The sequence below is a fragment of the Gobius niger genome, assembly GCF_951799975.1.
Source record: "Gobius niger genome assembly, chromosome: 6".
Lineage (NCBI taxonomy): Eukaryota > Metazoa > Chordata > Actinopteri > Gobiiformes > Gobiidae > Gobius > Gobius niger.
In genome coordinates, this window is record NC_136857.1 from 37,017,090 (window position 1) to 37,033,411 (window position 16,322).

The window sequence follows — 16,322 nt, forward strand, 5'->3', positions numbered from 1 at the left end:
TATATATTTTTTCAATTAAAACTCTTTTCTTTTTACCTTGAACAGTTCAAAGTGCTGGCGCTGTCATCAATGTGGAAGCTGGGGTCAGACGCTGACACCTCACACCTTCTCCTTTTTAAAGGTGTAGAGGCTGCTCTGGGACTGTCAGGAAGAGGGATTTCCATCAGGTCCTCAGTCCCACAACCGACGCTTGTGTAAGCGGTCCGGGCTTGAGTAGCTGTACAAAACACAAACAAAATAAACGCGTTTAAAATGGCAGTAATTACACAACTTGTGTCTAACTATATAAAAAAACAAAAGTGGTGACTGTTTTATACATAAAATGACAGTACTGTATAAAGGATAAATAGATTTCACCTTTGCTTCGCCTGCTCGGCTTCACATTGGCCTGGACACTTGCATGCCATGTAATGACTGGATCAGTCTGGCAACCAATTTCTCTGCTCACTTTTGGCTGAAAACACAAAAATAAATAATATTCATAAAGTGTACACACACGTGACATGCACATAGATTGTAAACTTGTATTGATGATTTATAGGAAAACAACCTAGGATATACTTTAGAATATGCCCCCCTATAGCAGATAAACCAAATATTTGTATCAGGTTCATGATGGCTACAGTAGCTACTAAAAACTTCCAAATGGTTTGGCATTTTGAATAGCTGCGTCCAAATAGGTGTAAACTTTGGTTCAGTTCAGAAAACTTGTCAACATGAACATAATTAGCAGAATTGATCCTACTTTGTGAACCTGTTCAACAACAATGGCATTAACAACTATACTGATTCTGAAGCCACAGCTCATATCTGTGAGCGCCCACTGACCACACGGTCCACCTGGAGTGGTCAGCCCTCTCCTCACTGACCGCAGTCGAGCATCAAACGGGAGCAGAGCGCGCACGGAGCCGGTCAGTTTAGCCTCCGACACACAGTGCATTCTAGCTATACGTTAGCTATACAGGCTAGCTTGTAGCTACTGTCAAAAGCTACAGTCATGTAAAACTTAGATTAGTTTGGTGCTCAGACTCGTGCACATTTGCGCACAGTGTTGGCGTAACTTTGCAGACTGATGCATTAGCAGGCTGCCCCGGGCAGCGAGTAGACGCGCTTATAACCGGTGGCTGCTGTTCCTCAGCCACAGTGAGCGAGTGCGGGACACGTCGCCTGGAGCTGAGGCTGCAGAGTCTATTTACACGCCATATTTTTTCAACATATCTACACGACTCATGTGATTGGTATTATCAGAGGCCAAAACGGCGAATTTGTTTGAGACACTACAATAACGATCTATTCTGACGTGCACATCAATATTCTATATACTGTACATGACTCAATCTGTGAGCAAAGTAGCTTCTACTGACAGAAATGACCGGGACAGAGTGAACCAAGTGCCTCTTTTTACAGCACCTACAATCATTGCAATTATTACCAAACCCAAAATGGGTAAATCAGCATTATTTTTCTCACTCACCTCACATTGGTGCCCGAAATCGTCCTGTTGGCGGGGCAGCAGTGTCAGTGGGCTAAGGCTCAGTCGTGGAAGAGCAAGGGTGGGGACGGCCTCGCTCTTCAAACGCAGAAGACTAGCATAGCCCAGTTCAACCTCCATGAAGTTGGCGAAGGAATCGCGCGTAAAATGGTCTTTGCAAACTCCAGCATGAGCAGGGAGTTCGCAGTTTTCCCCCAAGCCAATTGCGCGCGTCCACTGGCGCCTAATTTCTAAGTTCTGCGGAAACCTGTGCAAACCTACAGAACTGTGGCACCCCACTACACTACACTTCCTCCCCATCCTAACACAGTACAATTAACAACTAACAATTAAATTATACACGATAGACCACTAAAAACAATACTAACAAACGCCCTAAGCTAAACTGAGCTAACTAATCTAACAATAAAAGCAACTAGTGACTACAACTACAATATTCAACAACTAACACTACTAAAACTATACAATTATCTATAATAAACAAGCTATCCTAATAAAATCTACCTAAATGCTATGATAACTAATCGCAAACCTGACAATCGATGAAAATATTCTCTCGCTATTCCAACTCCAACTCGCTACGGGGGCGTGAGCGAGACTGAGCCATTTTATACCCCAGAGCGGCAGGGCCCGTGACATCATCTCAAACCTCCTGACATCATCTCTATCCCCTCCGCTAATTGGGTGCCGAATTCAAAAAATCAAATGCAGTACCGACAGTTCGCTGCAGATGGCGCCACACAGACGGTTTGGGACACAAAGACAGGATTTCAACAAATTTGCACTAAATTGTTAAAATAGTGACAGATACACGTAGACAACACTATAAGAAACCCATTTATACAACTTAGCTAGAAAAAAAAGTTGATTTTGGGGTTAGTTGTTCTTTAAATAGAGGTCAGATAAAAATGACACCTTGGACTTACAATGTGTCTCTTTTCTCTTTCCACAGACAAGTCCTGCGTGACCACAGCTGCCTGCAGACCCTGCTCCAGCACTTGCGCTCCCACAGCCTGACCATCGTCAGTAACGCCTGTGGAACCCTCTGGAACCTCTCGGCACGAAGCCCCAAAGACCAGGAGCTTCTCTGGGACCTGGGCGCGGTCAGCATGCTACGCAACCTCATCCACTCCAAGCACAAGATGATCGCTATGGGCAGCGCCGCGGCTTTGAGGAACCTGCTTGCTAACCGGCCGCTGAAATACAAGGATACTGCCGTGGTGTCGCCCGGCTCGTGCATGCCCACGCTGTACATGAGGAAACAGAAAGCTCTGGAGGCCGAGCTCGAGGCCAAACACTTGACGGAGACTTTTGACACGATCGAAAAGAGCCCGAAGCATTTGACTCTCAACAAGCCGCTGCGCCACATCGAGAGCCTCGCCAAGGACTACGCCTCCGATTCAGGCTGCTTCGACGACGACGAAGGCCCGAATATGTCAAGCAGTTTGGAGACGGGAAGCTTCTCGATGCTGTCCATGTTTCTCTCCAACTCAAACTTAATACAGACCCAGGCGCGGAAGAAAAACAACGAACCGGAGCGAGACGTCGGGCCGCCTCAAAGTAGCCGCCAAATCGCCCCCGCGCAGGACGACGTTGTATCAGCCGCTGCAGAAAAGCTAGCGAAGAAAATCACAAATACGGTGGCGAAAATAGACCGTTTAGTGGAGGATATCACCATGCACACTTCATCCGAGGACAGCCTGAGTCTTAGCTCCGAAGACCACCTCGCTGACTGGCCGTACGGTTTGGACGAGCAGAATGAAGGCAGAGCGATGTCCTGCTCCCCCTGCCGGTTCTCCGACACAAGCAGCTTACTAAACAGGGGCCGGTTAAGCCGTGCGCATGCGCTTTTACGCCTCAAAGCGACCCATTCGAGTGTCTCCACGGACAGCCTGAACAGCGGCAGCAGCGACGGATACTGTGGGAGCAAAGCTCAGATACTACCAGCGCCAAGGCCTGCGGTAATCCAACAGCAGAGGCCAAACCAGCTCGATCTGAAAGTGGCGCATGATCAGCTGCTAAATGTCATAAATGCCGTGCAGAATGAGACAACAGAGCAGGAAATCCCAGAGAGGGACACAATGGGCAATGACGAGATAAAAACACAAGATTTCAACATGATAGAAGCAGATAAGAACCAAGAACAGCCTGCTCAATCTCCAGTCAGCGCATCAACAAAAATGTCCTCCGATGTTAGCATGACATCCATAAAGCTCTCCCCGACGTATCAACAAGTTCCGCTCATCCAAAGCGTGGCTAAATTCGGCGTGGCGAAGACGGGCATCAATGTACAAGCGGCTCAAGCCATGCGCAGACAAGCCTGGGTTCCAACCGCGATGACGGGCGGAAGCATGAGCAAGTTCTCCCCAATGGCGTCGACGAGAAGCCCCGCAATAGGCACGATGGAGACGGTTCAGAAGTACTCCGTTGAAAACACTCCGATTTGCTTCTCGCGCTGCAGCTCGCTGTCCTCTCTGTCGTCCGGAGAAGGGGACGGGGCGGGGGCGCTGGACGTACAAAGCGAAAACGAACTCGACAGCGATTCGTCGTTGGAGATAATCGAAGTTGAAGATGGAGAAGAGGTGAAGAGATTAGAAGAGGATGAGACTTTGGAGGATTTGAGTGACAGCCAGCTGCTCCTGACCGACTCCAAGACGTTCCAAGGCAAAGAAACCGTCCCGATTGCGATTCCGTGTCCGGCGAAGAGAGAGAAGGTGTTCCTCCGCGGCGCGCACAATCCTGTACTGGAGGACAGGTCTCCTTCAAGCTCCTCCGAGAATTACATCCACGAGACGCCGCTGGTCATGAGCAGATGCAGCTCGGTGAGTTCGCTCGGCAGTTTCGAGTCCCCGTCCATCGCGAGTTCCATCCAAAGCGATCCGTGCAGCGAGATGATCGATGGCACGATCAGCCCGAGCGATTTGCCCGACAGCCCGGGCCAAACGATGCCGCCCAGTCGCAGCAAAACGCCATGTTACGGCGAACAGAACGTACCGGAAATGCAGCCGATCGGGCAGTGGGAAACGAGTATCAGGAAGTTCATGGAGATCACGGATTCGAAAGACCGATTCAACCCGTCGGATCTGGACGGGATGATATACTTTACTGTGGAGAAACCGACGGAAAACTTCTCATGCGCTTCAAGTTTGAGTGCGTTGCCTCTTCATGAGCACTACATTCAGAAAGACGTGGAGCTAAAGCTGACGCCACTGCTTCAACAGAACGATAAAAACTGCTACTACGAAGAAGACGAGCTGCACAACGAGCGCTACAGCGAAGGCAACTCGGACGACGATATTGAAATACTTAAAGAGTGCATCAACTCAGCGATGCCTTCCAGGTTCAGGAAATTAAGACCGTCGCTAATGACTCTGCCGTCGCACATGCTCAACCCGCAAATGAGAAAGCAGATACAGCTCCCGGTTTACATGCTGCCAAGCGGGAAAACGCAAATTTATCATGGCAGGCGGATCGTGATGCCGCAAAAAGACAAGTTCGACGATTCGGATTCGGCGGAGAACACGGCGGTCAACTTCTCCAGCACCACTTCGCTCAGCGACGAAACGCTGCATTATTCGGTGAAAGAGAGAGGCGCCAAAGAGTGCACGGCCAAAGGTTTGAAGCAGGAGCCGATGGACGACGAGGCGAAGCGCATCGAGGACCTGCGGATTTTCTCGCACTTCCACAAGCCGCACAGGCCGACCTACCAACCGGAGATCCAGCTGACGCGGATGAGCAAACACGTGGTGCCGACGCAGAGGCTGCTGATGCAGAGCAAAGAGGTGGCAGACCGAGTGGCCAACCAAAGAAACCTGTCCCCCATCCAGCAACGGAAAATGCAAGTGAGGAAGATGGAGCTGCCCGTCATCAAGCAAAACTCAGAGAGCAACCTGAATGCTCGTTGCCAAAGTGAGCGCATGTACCAACATAAGCGGCATTCCTCAGAGGACAGCAATAGCTTTTATGATGAGAACGAACTTGCGAAAAGGCCAACGAGGAAACAGCTGAGAGAGGCGAGCAGGAACACGCTGTCCAAAAGCATGACCAACATCGGGCGGGTCGAGAACACGCAGAAACCAAGAGGCTTCCACAGGATAAAGCAGAATCTGATGAAAGACGAGTCAGTGGGATGCTACTCTCTAAGCTCCTCTCTCAGCTCTTTAAGCGACGCCGAGTTTGACGAGCACAAGACCAAAGCGCAGCAAGTGTGGTATAAAAATAGACACAACAAAAGCGCGACGCATCTGAGCAAGTCTATGCTGATTCAAAGCCCGTACGAAGAGCAGAGCTCACCCAGTTCTGTCAGCATGGACTCCGAAGACGATCTGCTTCAGAAGTGCATCACATCCGCCATGCCCAAGCAGCGCCGCAAAATGGCCGCCAGGAAGAAGAAGGCGGAGAAGCAGAGGCAGCGGTCGGTGTGGAGCATAGACGAGGAGCTGGACAGCGACGACATGGCGTGGGACAAAGAATCCGATTTGAACAGCGTAGAGTGGAGGGCGATCCAAGAGGGAGCGAACACGGTGGTGACCAGGCTCCAGGCTTCGAAATCGCAAGAGCCGTCGTCAGAGGAAACGGAGTCGGTGCTTTCGTTCATGTCTACGTCGAGCTTCACGCCCAAAGAGAGGAAATTCGCAAAGGACAAAAAGCCAAACAAGCCGCTCGATTTCGCCCAACGCAAACCGGTGCCCAATCTGCCCGTGGTGTTCCGCGGCAGAACCGTGATTTACACGCCCAAAAAGGAGGACCCGCCATCGCAGCGACCGCCTCCGAGGAAAACGTCCAATGGTTTGGACGCGCCAAAAAATCCAGAATTGGCGCAGCACAGGTCGAAGAGTTTACATCGACTGGGCAGGCCGCAGGAGACAGAGTGGTCTCTGCCGAAACGCAGCTCGACCCCTCCCCCGAGGATCCCGAAAAGCTCATCCTCCGGGTCTTCTCAGAGCTCCACGCCGTCCAAGACGCCCCAGAGAAAGATAACGTCGCCAGTTCAGATGAGCAAACCCATTCAAAAGAAGAACTCCTCGCCAAGCATCAGTCCGCCGGCGACTAGTCCTCCAGAGAGAAGGGGGCGCTCTCCGGTCGTGAACCAAAATGAAAAGTCACCGCCTCCGAAGACGCAGAAGTCGCCGGTGAGGATTCCGTTCATGCAGGCAGGAAGACAACCCCGGCCGCTGTCTCCGCTCGTGACCAATCAAATGATCAGACAAAACAATGCTAACAATAACCAAGTCAACACGAGGAGGCCCGCGAATCGGTTTGATCTGGTCCGGATGACGTCTGCGCATTCGAGCAACGGCGAATCGGACAGAAACGGGTTCATGAGGCAGCTTACGTTTATCAAAGATGCGAAGACGGGAATCAGGCGCGACGGATCCGGCAGGAACACTCCCGGTTCGCAAAACGGCTCCCCCCGGAGGGCCGTGCCCACGTCTACGGTCTTCCTCTGCTCGTCGCGATGCCAGGAGTTAAAAGTGGTGACGCAGCCTCCGAACAGACCACAGGGGAAGAACGGCCAAGCGGCGCAAGTGCAGAAGCAAAACTCCTTGATCGAGAGGAGGAGCGCGAATGTTTCCAGAGCGACTTCGAGCGAGAGGGATGTGGCGGCGAGGCGTCCGGCGAGAAGGACGAGCTCGGAAAGCCCGTGTCGAGCCGCGCAACGCAACGTGTCGAACAGAGTTAACAATAATCCGAAACAGCAGCGGGAGACCGACACGTTTAAGCGACACGCCTCCTCTCCGAGCATCAACATCCTGAGCCGCGTAACTAGCCGCTCCTCCCTGCGCTCGTCCTCCTCCGACTCGAGCGGGAGGGCGAAAAGCGAACGCGAGGATTTGAAAAAGAAGAAGTCTCGGAAAAGCGACAACAGGGTGACTTGGAGGAGGATTCGCGACGAGGACGTGCCGCAGATCCTGAAAAGCACGCTGCCCGAGAACGCCCTGCCGCTGGTGCCTTCCCCCATCGAGGAAAAGGCCAAGTTACCCACGCTGCCTGGGCTGCCGGGGAAGCTCCCCACCATCTTACTGGAGTCGCGGAAAACCAGCGACGCCACGGTTCAAACGGAGGAGACGGCGAGCGCGAAGACCAACTCGAGCACCTCGCCGACGGTCGAGAAGGAGGACAGATCGACGAGGAAGGACGGGGATTCTGAGGGCACGCACATGCAAGGAGCGGTGCATTTCAGGCAAGGGTCGCCGAGCAAGTCCGCGAGGGTGACGCCGTTCAACTACGTCCCGAGCCACATCGTGTTCCAGGAAACAATCAACGAGAAGTCGGAAGAGAAAACTGAATCGTAAGCACAAAGACGACAGTGCTGCTCCCTTATACCTCAAATAATCCCCATTTTAACCCATATTCACCGCCGTTTTCCCCTTAAAACTGTCACGTATTATCGCTTCCAGTCTACATACACGGTTGGATGTATGCTTTCGAACTCTTTACAGAAGATGCACTTCGGAAACTTGACGGATGCATCGGTTTTTTGTACCTTTTTTTGTATTTGTAGATCGAACATCGCTTGGTAGAAATGTAGTGAAACCGTAACGGCCAAAAGACAGCGGGTGCGGCACTCATCACGAGTTAAACAATATTATGCAAAACCACGAAGACAATGACCAGTGACTGAGACAGAAGGACAGACGGACAGACGGACGGGCGCGAGAGAGACTGCTGACTATTTTTACACTGAAGACATGAACCCGCAGGACATTTATCTCAGTATTCAATAACCACTGTATAACCGATATCTGTGTAACTGTTAGCTTTCGGTGATGCATTCAAAGTCCAGCAGAAACGTGAAGAATTGGCTTTTATTAGGGATTCTGATTAGTCCTTTTGTCTGTTCGTCGTCACTGATGGTTTGATTGAAGATGAAACGCTGCAGGTGAAAACTGAAAACTGTTCTCTCCATTAACATCTTAAGCCGAGCACACAGATTTTGCTGTAATAGAAATAGTTAAAAGTGAGGCAGAGAGCAATAGAAATTTCCATGGCGGTAACTATGGTAACTGATGAACTACAGATGTCTTTTTTTTTGGTTCATATCTCATTATTAGAAGAATCCACATGAAACAAAAACTGCATCAAAGTTCATTCCTCTGTCCGCACATATGAACTAATGTCATTTTCTCTGAAAGGCGTCCAAAAGTGGTGACAGTATTCGAAAACATGGGCGTGACGTTGGCCAATAGAAAGGACTTTCAGACTTAAAGATAATATGTCAGGTTTGTGAATCCAGTCACTGTCAAATACTGAAGAGGAAAAACATTTTGGAGATTTCTTACAAAAACTGTATTTCTCCCATAGAGTTGTATTGGCCCTGCTCCACCTCACATTATGACATCATCACATTATAAATCGTGAACGCCACATATTCTCAGTGAATCTTCCTGAGTCGTGAGGAGTCGAAGGCAGTAGCTCAGAGTTGGGTGTCGTAGTGGGGGGGTCACGACTGCAGTGTTAATTTCGTCGACTAAAATATTTAGTCTTAATTTTAGTCAAAGTTATATTTTTGCCGACTAAAACTAAATGAAAAGTTTCTTATGAGACTAAAGCTATGACTAAAATGTCCAGATATTTTATTCGACTAAAATAAGACTAAAATGAACAATGAAAAGGAGAGACTAAAATCATCCAAACTTCTATTGACAGTCTGAAAAAAGCCTTATATCATTTAAATTCTCAGCCAAAGGAGCAGCTCTGAGCTTTATTCATGTGGGAGAAGCTCCATGAAGTCGAGGACCACGATTAAATATGATTTAATGATCTCCTCTGTGCCGGGGCTGATGTCGGTCCACCTCCTTTCCTACACATTGTCGCATAGAATGTTTTTTTTTTATATGACAACATAAAATGACCTAAAACTTGCAATACCTTTTTTCAGCAATATACACCATAAGCTTCAAGTTAAGTTAACTTTAAGTGGAGACCAGTCTGTAAAAAAGCGATTTCCAAATAATGACTGTAGAGCAGCCGTATGGTTAGGCAGAAGCAAGTCAAATGTAATGTTTTAATGCCATTGTAAAGCCCTCATACTATAATCATTACGTAAGACTTGCAAACATTTCATCAGAGAAAAGAGAACTGGACAAAACGGGAGACTTTTGTGCACATGAATACAGTAAAAATTGTTGAGCGATGTCATAATTTTCCATATAAAGTTAGATTCAGTCCCAGTTTAAGACATTTAAGGGCTTGATCTTCACACTTCTGCTGTCTTTTCGATGCATCACTTAGTTTAAGACTCAAAACTCCTTTTCCAAAATACTCTCCACCTCGTCTCGTTGTAAATATCACCAGTTTAAAGGTTCCTCTCCGGCATGTGCTGTTTCCGCCCCTCACTCCGAACAAACGCCGAGCGCCAAAACACACGGAGGAAAGAAGAACCGGAGGAGACGGACGGTGAATCCACTCGTGTCAAACCTACAATGTGCTGTGGAAGTATAGTGCAAATAGTGGAGTGATATTTAACTAAAGACCTGTATCCGATCATCGTTACATCGACGCAAGAGCGAAGGCGCGAAAGAACCGCGGCCGCGTTCAAGGAGCTGCTGGACGATTGAGAATCATTTCCGAGTCTGTGAAACTAAATCAAACCCAGAAGAGGAAAGTCGGGGCTATTCTGATGCCACAAACTGGACAAATCTGTGGGTTTCTTGTTTCAAAAGACTTGCAGACGTTACATTAAACAGAGGAGTATAATTCAAGTGACTTCCTGTTTCGTTCCAGCACGCCAAAATAAAAGCACCAACGTTCTTTCTGCCTATTAACAGACAAAACACTTAAAATGTGTGTATTTAATTATATTATTGTAATGTTGAAAGAACCTGCTGAAATAATCAATGAGACGAGCTGTGTGCTTTTATTTTGGCGAGCTGGATCGAAACAGGAAGTCACTTATTGGGCAGCGTTGTTATGATTTGAAGTTAATTAGAAAAACTAGAACAATTCTGGGTGGGAAATGGGGAAAATAGTGAACAAAATGAGGGGAAATAGGGATAAAAGGGGAAAAAATAACTGGAGGAAATAGAGAAGAAAATAGGGATAAAGGGGCAAGAAATGGGAGGAGGCTTCTCTCTGGAGGAAAAGAAAATAAGGAAATATTTGGGATTAAAGGGGAAATATCTGTGGGGGAAAACTGAAAATTTGGGAAAATAAAACAGAATAGAGGAGAAAATCGGGATAAAAAAAAGCATTTTTTTTTTTTTAAATAGAGATGAAATGGGGGGGTCTGAGGACTTTTTCTGGGTGGGGAAATGGGGGAAAATAGAGCGCAAAATAGGGATTAAGGGGGAAAAATAGCGGGGAACAAACTGGGGGGGAAATAGAGAAGAAAAAAGGGATAAAGGGGCAAAAAATGGGAGGAGGTAGGAAAAATCTCAGGGGAAATGGGGATAAGTAGAAAAGAAAATAGGGAAAAATTGGGATAAAGGGCAAAAAATGGGTGGGGACTAGGGGAAAAATCTGTGAGGAAAACATTTAAAACTGGCGCATTGAGTTGCCTTGTGTACGAAATGCGCGGTATAAATAAAGTTGCCTTTTCTTGCCTAAAACTGGGGAAAATAGAAAACAGCATAGGGGAGAAAATTGGGATAAAGGGGGGGGAAAAATGGGGGGAAAAATGGGGGAAAATAGAGATGAAATGTGGGATATAAGAGAAAAAAATCTGTGGGGAAATGGGAGAAAAGTAGATGGATGAAAGGGCAAAAATGGGGGAACAAATTGGGAAATAAATTGGGAAACAAGGGGGTTTCTCTGTTCAGGGCAGTTTTCTTTATTTCCAGCATTACAAAAATGTCCTGTTTTTTGTTTTAAATCACTCAGGAAAAGCTTCTGTTGTTAGAATCAGATATCTGTGAAGTCCATTGTGTTTAAACTTCTGGAAGTCAGACTCTGAAATGATTCTGAGTCGTGATATTTGTTTCAGCAGCTCCTTCAGGACGAGCCGCGTGGACGTGAATCGTGAACATGTGAATGAAGCGTGTCGGCCTCGCCCACATTCAGACGCTCACGGGGCAAAGATCCAAAACTGTGAGAGCTTTTCAGCGTTTTGTCTTGAACTCGTGGCAGATCTGGATAAAGAGAAGCCGTTTTCAGAGACTGTGGGCGGGGCCACATCAGGGGACGTTCGGCTGTGTGTGAAATAGGAGACGAAGCCTGTGTCATAATCAATGTTTTCATCCAATAAAGTGTAACGTGTTTTAATAATAATAATGCTGTACGTGTGTTTCTGAAACCTGTGGAACTCACTGTTTGATTTTCTGGTAAATGCAGCTGCTGTGGCGGGACATCCTCTGGTCCAGTTACAGCAGACGTCACTAACATTTACCGTGTGAATAATGTGGGAACCCCGGCCGGCTCAAGCTAGAACATTTCAGAACAGTTTTATTGATTTGTAATTATTGAGGTTTGTTTTGTTATGGGACGTTAACCGGTCAGGAGAACAAATTTCCCTAATTCTGCTTTTGGTCTCACATCATTGTATGTATGTATGTACAGTATTTCGTAAAAAAACAAAAAAAAACTAATATTCCCCCAATGAAGAAAACTTAACTTAAAAAGAAGTGAATCAAATATATCCTTTAGTAAAAGTAGAAAAAGCACTTGAGTACTGTGAGTGCTGAGTAACTGTTTAAGCGAAGAAGTCAGATTTCAGTTGTGACATAAATTATGACAAACTTGTAATAATGTAAAAATCCTAATATTTCTAAAGAAAAGCCAATAAAAATATAATAAATATATGAAGCTTTTGTCACATTTACTCACAGTGGCACAAGTAACTTTACTTTTTTACTCCAGTAGAGTAAAACATTTGTGACATTTATGTCACAACTGAAATGTGAATTAGACTTTTATGTTCAAACAGTTACTCAGTTACTCACAGTATTTTCCATAAGTACTTTTTTACTCTCAATTTAGTAAATATTTGGGCCACTACATTTTACTTCAACTTGAGTGAAATCATTTTAAAGTAAGATCTCTCTTGCTTGAGTAAGTATTTTGGCGACTACCACCTCTGAATATACTATACTCTTAGGTGTTTTACGAGGTCTGTATCACAGAAAACAGCCTGTTTCACTAAAAATGGATCTTACATTTATACACAGATGATCTTAAAAGAACAGTCACCGTTTTTCCAGACTGAGATATGTTCTTACCTGAGTTTAGACGAGTTGATCCGTACCTGTCTGGTCTTTGTGCCCGTGGAAGAGCTCGGTAGCTTCCAACTTCACCCCCGTTTGGAGCTATAGGAATATACTGGGAAAGGCCAAATGCTAGCAACATCTTTGGTCGTTTTGCGTGACTGAGTGCACACACACAGAACCAGACGGGTACGAATCAACTCGTCTAAGCTCAGGTAAGAACATATCTCAGTGTGGAAAAACAGTGGCCTGTTCCTTTAACCTCTTAACTCCCACTGATTCCATTTTGTCCAGTTTGGGAAAAAAGCACCAAAACAGCCACAAAAAATGAGAAGAAAACAAGGATGTAAACGCAACAAAAAAGAGACAAAAACTCAACCAAAAAGTGACAAAAATTCAACAAAAATGTGACAAAAACTCAACCAAAAAGTGACAAAAATTAAACAAGAAAATTACAAAAACTCAACAAAAATGTGACTGAAAAAAAATAAAAATAAATTTCAAATGAGGTGCTACTCAGGCCTATATAATAGCCAAAGAGGACAGAATGCATTTGGTTTAGCCGGGTGGTAACAGGTTAACAGTGTAGTCGACTGTGTTTCCATCACTGGACGTAAAAGCTCTTTTTGAAGTTTCGCATCATAACGACTGAGGGAAAAAACAGATGTCGCATTTCACAAATATCCTGTTATCAATAAAATCATTTTATTAAATACAGTTAGAGCAATGAAGTATGACGGTGGACGGAGGGAACAGAGGGCCAACACTCAAATAAAAGCCACCATAGGTGTATCTTTATCTGAGCCTGGAGTTCATGGGCTTATGAAGGTCAGACAGTTCAGTTTAGGGCTGACCTCAGAAAGGAGTAAAAATGGGAGTGAAAGAATAACATGTCTTTCTTTTGTTAGGTGAGATATTATACAAAAAGGTGGGAATAAAACTAAAATGGCTGCTTAACAACCAAAAGAGGGACATGTGGTCACTGTAAGGAGGATTCCAAGTCCTTCATGAATCCGCCTTTAGTTCATTTGCACTGAACCACGTCCCCTTTGTTCTGCGACACTACCCGGACGCCGCCGTATCGAGCGTCCGTGCTTTGACGTCCTGGATGTCCCGCTGCAGGACGTCCGCCGTCCTCCTCAGCTCGCCGCGCTGCTCCGTCAGTCGCTCCTGAGCCTCCGTGAGTCGCTGGTTCAGCTCCATGAAGCGCCTGCACTGTTCGAACCTCAGCTCCACCTCGCCGTCGCCGGAAGTCGGGGTCGATGCTGCGAAACACACGGCGGATTTAGAGCACGGATCACTTCAGACACTCCCTTTAACACAAGTGCATTTATTACTAACACATACATGATACAAAAACGGCGTGCCATGAAAGTGTATCTAAAAGGACTGGATGAATTCGGTTCAAGAAGTTACCCGGGTCGGTCTGGTCCAGCAGCGTGAACAGAGGGTCGTCTGACGCAGAGTTCTGGACGTCCTCCAGGATCTGCTCCACGGTCGGAGGCTCGGGTCGACTGGGCAGCACCACCCGCTTCTTCCCCTTCGAGCCCAGGTTCATTTTCACCGATTCAGGACACGGAGAAAGTCACTGGGAGAACGTGAAGAAGAAACAGAGAAATGACTGTCAGAGGTTTACGTGCGAGAACTAACTCATGCCCCTAGAGGCCATAAGCGCCACTGCAGGTGTCGTAGCATGTTACGTTTTTTTACTCATTAATTGTCCGTGAGAGTAAATACTGCGCTGACAGAAACGACAAAGGGACAGAGGGATATTGTTCATCCAATTACACAATGGAGAACTTTCTTTTCACTCAAACTTGGCTGTAAATACTGTATAAGTGACGCTAGCCCACAGTTAGCTTTGCCCGATAGCATGTTAGCTGCTTCTTCATGATTCCATTAGTGTGTATTGGTGGCTCCGACCCGGTGGCAGTCAAGTTGCAATTGTGGTTTTCTGGCCAGAGACACCAGGGGGAGATGAACACACTTATATTACCCCCAGAGGGACTGTGAAAAGGATCTATTAAGGTAAACAAGTTCCATAGTTCTGCTTTAACCGAGTGCACTTCCTCCAGTTTGGCTTTACCTCATCTAAAACCTTCATGACTGAATCTGATAGACTATAGGCCAGGGTAACGCCATATTTGAAAGCTAAGGACTGCAACAACAACAAAAAAATCATCACTTTTTCTTTGCTCTTTTGTGGCTTTTTTGTTGCATTTTCGTCACATTTTAGATCACTTTTTCGTCGCTTTTTGTTGCGTCTTTATCCTCGTTTTCGTTGCTATATTGACGCTTTTTTTCCCCAAGAAGCTTTTAGATTTGGGTCAAGCCATACCTGGAGAAAATGTGCTCGGTGCAGGTGGTGGTTAAGAGGTTAAATTCTACTTTCAATATAGCGGATTTCCCAGGCAAGCCAAAAACGGGCCCAGAATGACAATAAAGCACATAAAAAAAGACTAAAACACGAAGATGGGATTAATAACCCAAAGAAACGATTTCAAATCCAGTTCCACGTCTGCTGTGTGTTTATCAGTCGCAGCGCTCGGTTGTCGTCAGTTGCTAACGTTGAATAGTGTTGTTTCGAGACAAAGGTCACAATATTTGCAAATATTACGAAAGCCGAATTAATTCTAACACGTCAAAGAGTCATAATAACCGCCTGTACACATGTCGAAGCACGCGCCACACTAAAGAAACACAAAAAGTAAACAGGATTTCTAAATTAGCAAACGGAGATCGGCGCAGCGTAGGCTAACGTATCATTTATATCGTTTCATGCTCTTACCTGCTGCTGTACCGCCTGGAGAAATTGTAAATTCCCTTCGACAACTTTCTTTTACGTTTTATGTAAATATTAGTTCGCAAACATTCAGGAAAGTGAAGATATTTAGGCGAAACTCCCAGAAGAACAAGCTACAGGCGGAGGGACGAGGTTGGACTCACGGTGCGTCAGATGCCACGTGACACCAGGAGCGAGTCGCCTACGTCATCACGTAAAAGAGAAGCGAAATAATAAAAAATAAAATACTAATATTAACCTCTTTCCCCCCGCCGTAACCGAGCGCATCTTCTCCAATTCAGCTTAACCCAAATCTAAAAGCTTCGAAAGAAAAAGATGCAAAATAGCGACGAAAACGAGGATAAACGTGACAAAAACGTGACGAAAATACGACGGAAAAAGCGATGAAAAAGAAACAAAACTGTGACGAAAACATGGGGAAAAAAGTCACAGAAAACGTGATAAAACACAACAAAAAATATGCCTGAAAAGTAACAACAATGCAATGAAAAATAACAAAAACCGACAAAAACATGACTCAATGCGCCTAAATAAAAAAAGAGACGAAAACAAAACAAAAACACTTTAGAAATGTGACAAAAACACATCGACAATGTGACAACAAAGTTACGATCACTTTTGTAGGTCTTAGCTTTCAAATGTAGCATTACACTGTTGCTCTCCAGTCAAGAATCTTTTAGTTTTGGGTAAAGCTGAACAGGAGAGAATGCGCTCGGTTCAAGCGGGGGCTAATAAGAGGTCAAGAAAGATTGAAGAAAATAAAATGGTAAAATATTGTGCGTTTGCATCAAATCAAGCACAAGAAAACAGTTTTAAAATTGTACAAATACAATCTATTTATTTTCACTCCAATCAATAAACAAAGCAAACATTAAAATCTTCAATA

The 16,322-nt window shown here is 45.9% G+C and overlaps 2 protein-coding genes across 3 annotated transcripts in view; one reads left to right on the forward strand and one right to left on the reverse strand.

The window, feature by feature from the left end:
* Positions 1-8,385, forward strand: part of apc2 (APC regulator of WNT signaling pathway 2) — a 67,557-nt gene extending 59,172 nt beyond the window's left edge. For both annotated transcript variants that reach the window (XM_079558183.1, XM_079558184.1), the window contains exon 15: positions 2,445-8,385. In XM_079558183.1, coding sequence (XP_079414309.1) covers positions 2,445-7,788 — 5,344 coding nt within the window. In that variant the 3' untranslated portion in view covers positions 7,789-8,385. The remainder of the gene's footprint in view (positions 1-2,444) is intronic.
* A 5,310-nt stretch (positions 8,386-13,695) lies between these two features.
* cUnh19orf25 (chromosome Un C19orf25 homolog) lies at positions 13,696-14,250 on the reverse strand (the record flags this gene model as incomplete). The annotated part of the gene is made up of 2 exons (XM_079558321.1): positions 14,050-14,250; positions 13,696-13,898 (listed from the first exon to the last, which is right to left on the reverse strand). Exons 1-2 carry the CDS (start codon positions 14,189-14,191, stop codon positions 13,696-13,698), a joined length of 345 nt encoding a protein of 114 aa, XP_079414447.1. The 5' UTR covers positions 14,192-14,250.
* Between the last annotated feature and the right edge of the window lie 2,072 nt (positions 14,251-16,322).